General features: G+C 45.6%; 2 protein-coding genes across 3 annotated transcripts in view; both read left to right on the top strand.

Annotated features, from left to right (window-relative positions):
- Window positions 1-663: 663 nt before the first annotated feature.
- On the top strand, window positions 664-4,908 carry PET117 (PET117 homolog (S. cerevisiae)). The gene is made up of 2 exons (XM_008585218.1): window positions 664-786; window positions 4,738-4,908. The coding sequence occupies exons 1-2, from the start codon at window positions 691-693 to the stop codon at window positions 4,885-4,887; spliced, it is 246 nt and encodes an 81-aa protein (XP_008583440.1). The 5' UTR covers window positions 664-690; the 3' UTR covers window positions 4,888-4,908.
- A 278-nt stretch (window positions 4,909-5,186) lies between these two features.
- CSRP2BP (CSRP2 binding protein) overlaps window positions 5,187-6,000 on the top strand; it is a 39,570-nt gene continuing 38,756 nt past the window's right edge. For both annotated transcript variants that reach the window (XM_008585219.1, XM_008585221.1), the window contains exon 1: window positions 5,187-5,459. In XM_008585219.1, coding sequence (XP_008583441.1) covers window positions 5,201-5,459 — 259 coding nt within the window. In that variant the 5' untranslated portion in view covers window positions 5,187-5,200. The remainder of the gene's footprint in view (window positions 5,460-6,000) is intronic.

The following is a 6,000-nucleotide window of genomic DNA, read 5'->3' as shown; positions in this document are numbered from 1 at the left end:
ATTTTAAAATCGAAGGCTGACCAGTGGCCCCACTGCGTCGAGGTGAGAGCGTGTGACCGTGTCTACAACGTAGTGATGGGTCCTCAAGCGAGGGCTCCGTGAGGACGCCCACCGGCGCCTCTGAAGCTGCCCAATTAGGCGATCCCCTGGTGGTGCCTGCCTCGCTAAGTGGCAGTGAAGGGCTGTGTTTAGGTGAAGCCAGTATTGAGCAAAGACCCGGGTGAAGCAGGCGCTCAGAAGGGACGGATGTGGAAGAAGGGTCACCACAGTACCGGGAGGGAATCCCGGCCCGCCGAGGACACCCCCAGCCCCTGGGGCGGGGGGTGGGGCGGAGGGAATAAGCGGGCTCAGGCGTACAAACCCCACCCTGGCAAGGTGCTTGTGCCAGCTTTGGGCCAGGGCTCTTTAGGGTTTGAACTGGAGGTGTTTTAACTCTGCCTCCCGCCGGTTGGCACGCGGCTCCTCCTGTCCCGGGGCCCCTAGAGAAGCCGCGTGGTCCGCTGAGTAGGGCGCCGCTCGGTGCTCGGCTCTCGATTGCTCGCGCCTGGCGGCGGCGGGCAGCGCGCACGATGGCTGGGGCTCTGCGCTCGAGGAGTCGAGCCTGGCCCGAACCGGCAGCGACGCGCTCTCGGCGCCGACCCCGGCGCCTCAGGCCAGCGGGAGGAGGCGGCTGCGGCAGCCGGCGCGGGGATGTCGAGAAGCTCGAAGGCAGTGCTCGGCCTCTCGGTGCTCCTGACGGCGGCCACGGTGGCCGGCGTGCACCTAAAGCAGCGACAGGACCGGGAGGTCGGTGTCACGTGACCGTGTCTTCCGGGGCCCGTGCAGGGCGCTGGCCTCGGGCCTCCGTGGTCTCGGTTCGCGTGGTTCCCCCAGTCCTCCTCGAGTCTTTCCTCTTCGGCCTCTCCTCTCCTTCTCTGGGGCGCGGCTCGGCGCCCGCCTGGCTCCCGGTGCTGCAGCTGCCCGCGGTCGCGTGCAGCCGCGAGGTCCAGCGTCACCCGGCCACCGGCTGGCGCCTGGAGGCCGCGCGCAGGGGACGTCCTGCTTCCTCCCACGCACGCTCCTGGGGTGTCCCGCGGTCTGTCACAGTGATGCGGCCCGTTCAGCACCTCACTTTGCACACTAAAAAAGGGCGAGGAAGGGGTTTTCTTGGGTTGCATTCAGGAAGTTACCGGTCTTTCTCCACCCCCGGTCCCAGGGTTGGGGCTAAAGCCTCATGTTTTAAGTGCTCATGATCGTGTTCCTCCATAAAGGAGGTCCCTCCGTACCTACCTTCTAAGCCTTTGGCAAGGTAATTTGGTGAGATATTTGTATGTATATTTTTTTCTTCTTTAAACGAATAGTTTGCTTTGGGAACCGCAGATTCTGGGTATGATAGAGTTACCAGACCCCACATTTTCTTTTCTTTCTTTTTTCTTTTTTTTTTTTTTTTCTTTAAAGATGACCAGTAAGGGGATCTTAACACTTGACTTGGTGTTGTCAGCACCACGCTCACCCATTGAGCTAACCGGCCATCCCTATATAGGGATCCGAACCCATGGCCTTGGTGTTATCAGCACCATACTCTCCTGAGTGAGCCACAGGCCGGCCCTCACATTTTCTTTTTGGTACTTTTATTTCTGAAAATATCCGTGACTTACTGATCCGTGAGTGATTGTTCTGTCTTTCTCAGTTCATGTTTTCTTTCTTCCTTTTGTCGGCAAGTGTTTAATGACTGATCACTGTGTACCAGGCACCCCCCTAGGCACTTTGGGAATATGAGGATGAGGAAACACAGCCGCTCTGAGTCTATAAATGATTCAGAACAGTGCTAAATGTGTGAGAACGGGCAAGTAGGTCGTTGGTGAACATTGACAGGTCTTGGGATTTGCCCAAGGTGCAATTAATGAACTGGATGAATCGAGAGTAAACAGTCTTCTCGATTTGCTTGCCCAGGGCTTTGGACTGTGTTTTGTGCTTGGTGTACAGAGATGAAGTCGATGAGGTCTTTGTTCTTGGTCTTCACAGTCTCTGGAAATCAGAAGAGAGGAAGCATGTGATGGTACAAGAATTTTGAGGAGGATGGAATGACCATTGATGAAAGGGCATGAAAGATTAGAGATTTGGGATTAAAGTGTGGTTCTAAGAGGGGTAGCTCTTGGAATTGAGGTAGGAGACTTTCTCCTCTTAGAAGGGAAAGTAAAAGGTGTTGATCCTGAGAAAACTTGAGATGTGGATGGTATCTCAGATGTAGTTCTGAGGTCAGTGAAGTCGGTGATTTTCAAAGAGTATGGGTTAGGGATGGGCTAGATCTTGGTTCTGAACCAAGATTTGAACACATCAAATTTTCTGAATCAAGATTTGAACACATCAAACGTTCCTGGGAAGTTTTTACAATGTAAATAAGACTTGGCCTTCACCAGATCAATTAAGCCAGAATGTCTTGGGGATGGGGACCAGGTTTAGCTATGTTGTGAAAGTGACCCAGAAGGCTTTAACATAGCCAGGCTTGAGAACCCCTGTGTTAGAGAGTAGAATAGTGGAAGAACAGCAAGATTTAGATGTTAGGAATTTAAAGATGAAGAAAAGGTTGACCAGAATAACCTGTGTTTATTTTCCATCCAATCATTTATTAGGGGCTTGCTTTCTACCAATGAGAAAGAGCTGGAGAAATGATTGGCACAGTGGGTGTGTTGGAAGGTTCAAGGAAGAAAGAAATTAAGTAATGACTATTGTTGATGGTCTACCGCATTACATACCAGGCACTGTATTAAGCACTTTATATACATCATCTTTAATCCTCACAGTAACCCAGCAAAAACCAAATAAATAGTATACAGTAGGAGCCAGAGCTCTAGGTGTTAGAGTTGTAATAGTGAAAAGGTGGTCAGCAAGGGAGGAAGTTTGGTAGCTAGTAAGGGGAGTGGTTGGTAAGGTAAAAGTGGAAGTCACAGGAACAATGTATGAGCATAGACATTGACACGTGGAGGAAGATAGCAAATGATGGGATGGGGAGCAAGATCATGAACACATGCTAAAATACCTGAGAAAAGGGAGACAGATGTGGAAGGAGGGATTCCAGTGGATGGTATGGGCTTTGGGGGTGGGGTGGGGGGTGTAGGTATGTCATGGTACTGTAAGGAGCACAAGACAGGAGACCCGGGGTGAGGGGAGTGGAATAAACCACTCCAGTTTTACCTCAGTGGGGATCTTGTCGAGGGTGCAGGGTTCAAGAAAGTTGGGTGTTATCAGTCCCAGGATTCTTAAATTTTCCAACTTCCTTGTGATAGCAAATAGAGCTCTAGGCCTGGAGGAAGTCTAGCAAGTAGGTCTAGGTGAGTTTTTAAAAATAGATATAATAATAATTTTTTTTTTTTTTGTCTTTTGTCTTTTTCCGTGTCCGGCAACGGATTGCAACCCTCAGTGTCGCCCCCGTACCGGGCCAGGGACTGGCAACGGGATTGCAACCCTCGGTGTTGCCCCCGCGCCTCGCTCAGCCAGTGAGCGGGAACCGGTCTGTATGTGGGATCCGAACCCTCGGGCGGGAGCGCCGCCGCGCTTCCCAAGCGGCGCACTATCCAGTGCGCCACCGGGCCGGCCCTATAATAATAATTTTTAAAAAACCAAACATACTTGGTCCCCACCTCCATTAATCCTGCCTTACAAGGCTGCTGTTAAAAACTTACTAGAGTATTTTGTGAGCTATAAACTATAAAATGTTAGTTATTAGTAGTGACTGAGTTGATGCTTTAAAAAGTCTCACCTTAGGTGCCAGGTCTATGTCTGGAATTCTCTACCTGTCTTTTAGTGCTTTTCAAGATAGCTACCATTAATGGGCCTTTATTCTTTCCTCTCGTATAGTTTGACTATCCCTTATCTGAAATGCTTTGGACTGAAAGTGTTTCAGATTTCAGATTTTTTTGGATTTGGGGATATTTGCAGAATATCAGTTGAGCATCCCTAATCCAAAAATCCGAAATCCAAAATGCTCCAGTGAGCATTTCCACTGAGTGTCATGTCAGTGCTCAATCAGATTTTGGAGCAATTCAGATTTTCAGATTAGGGATTCTCAGACTGTAATAGCATTCTTTTTTTTTTTTTTCTTTCTAATTTAATTCATTAGTAATTTCGTATAATTTTTATTTTTTCACTTTTCATACTAGGAGAAACCAAGTTCTTTACTTTCTTAAATAATTAAGTTTGTTTAGATTTTAGAAATCCAGGTGTTTTTTTTTCCATCTTATGTTTATTGTTCAGCTAGGATAATTGCTAATAGAAAAGTAGTTTACAGTGTTATTTTAGTAACTCACCAAGTTGTAAAGCATCATATATTAATTAAACTATTTTTTTTTGGCACAAGTGGCTGGTATGGAGATCCAAACCCTTGACCTTGGTGTTGTAACACTGCACTCTACCCACCTGAACTAAGTGGCCCTTATATCAGTTAAACTTTTAAAATTCAACATAGTACTAGTATTTTATTTTTTGTTATTTCACCTTAAGTTTTCTGTACTAAATGTTCAGGAATTTCTTAAAATATAAGGAATCATGTCAGTAATAACATTATATCACACTTACAAGTTTATTTGATGGTTTCATTATTACATTTACATTTCTACAGAATGTTAAAATAGTAGTTGGGTTTTTGGAGTGTGAAAGTTTTAAGTGTATTTTGGTAACACTCTTATTTGGATTTGAATGGCACAAGCATGGGAACCACCTGTTCAGGGTGTTACTGAAATATGTTTCTTACGTTTTTAGAGGCTTCGTGACGGAGTGATCAGAGACATTGAGAGGCAAAACCGGAAAAAAGAAAACATCCGTCTTTTGGGAGAACAGATTATTTTGACTGAGCAACTTGAAGCAGATAGAGAGAAGAGATTACTGGCAAAAGGATCTCAAAAAACATGACTTGAAATGAATGTCAGATATCCAAGGGGTAGACAGCACTGAGTGTGTGTGTGCATGTTTGTGTTGGTGGAGAATAGCTTAGTGAGATCTTCAACCTTTTTTGGTCACTGTCCTTTTAAACTTAATCAAATAAAGGACAGTGGATTATATATTCTAAATTTAAAAGTCCCCCATGTCTGAATAAAGAAGTTGTAGCCAGACAGTCTTCTAAGAGTTTCTGTCTGTGTGATTCTGGTGGAAGCCCCTTTAAGCTCAGTGTCCAGAGCTTAGGGTTGTTACTGAAGAGCATTTCTGAACCTGCGAGAAGGAAGGGATGGATAGTAACATCCACCTGAGTAGCTTGATAAGTCGACATGATGATGAAGCCACAAGAACATCTACCTCGGAAGGGCTGGAGGAGGGTGAAGTGGAGGGAGAAACTCTCCTGATTGTTGAATCAGAGGATCAGGCATCGGTGGACTTATCTCATGACCAGAGTGGGGATTCCCTGAATAGTGACGAAGGAGACGTGTCATGGATGGAGGAGCAGCTTTCCTACTTCTGTGACAAGTGCCAGAAATGGATACCAGCCAGTAAGGAGCTTTTCAGTTCTTTGATTTGTCAATTCCTGTGTGAAGGTGTGTTTTTCCAACCTGTGAAAGAAACGTGGATATAAATATTTATTTTTAATTTCATTGATCAAAACTAGAAGTTTATGTTAAACGTAGACATATTTGTATTGATAGAAATTATTGTCGACCTCTATCACATTGTTAAATTAACATTCTTTATGGTAACCTAATAAAAATTAGAAAATTGGAAATCCTGTGTTACTTAAATAATTAGCCATATTTTTCTAACAAGATCTTGTTATGGATTTGGGCCCAATTCTTGTCCCAGGGTAGAATTAAAGTACAAGTTCATAAAAATTACACTGTTAACATTTAATTTATGTGGAAAATTGCTGCTGTTGTGTACTCAAGTGAGGTTAGAATTAGCAGACTGAGGTGTTTTGTATCATTTTCTAGGACCAGTCTTGTTTCCCACTTGCTGGCCTCCTTTATCTGCTGGCAAGAGATACACTTGCTCCCTGATTGCCTCAATCTTGAGATTATCAACTGCCAGCTTCCTAGC

Source organism: Galeopterus variegatus, unplaced genomic scaffold (assembly GCF_000696425.1).
Source record: "Galeopterus variegatus unplaced genomic scaffold, G_variegatus-3.0.2 Scaffold3499, whole genome shotgun sequence".
In the NCBI taxonomy this organism is placed as follows: Eukaryota; Metazoa; Chordata; class Mammalia; order Dermoptera; family Cynocephalidae; genus Galeopterus; species Galeopterus variegatus.
The sequence above is the reverse complement of the archived record's forward strand: the minus strand, read 5'-3'. Positions and strand labels throughout refer to the sequence as shown.

What these genes read in the sequence shown, in the direction of transcription:
- PET117 (XM_008585218.1), top strand. Translation starts at nt 691, where the DNA reads ATGTCGAGAAGCTCGAAGGCAGTGCTCGGCCTCTCGGTGCTCCTGACG. An exon ending in AGCAGCGACAGGACCGGGAG is followed by an intron (nt 787 to 4,737) that starts GTCGGTGTCACG and finishes TTACGTTTTTAG; the next exon opens with AGGCTTCGTGACGGAGTGAT.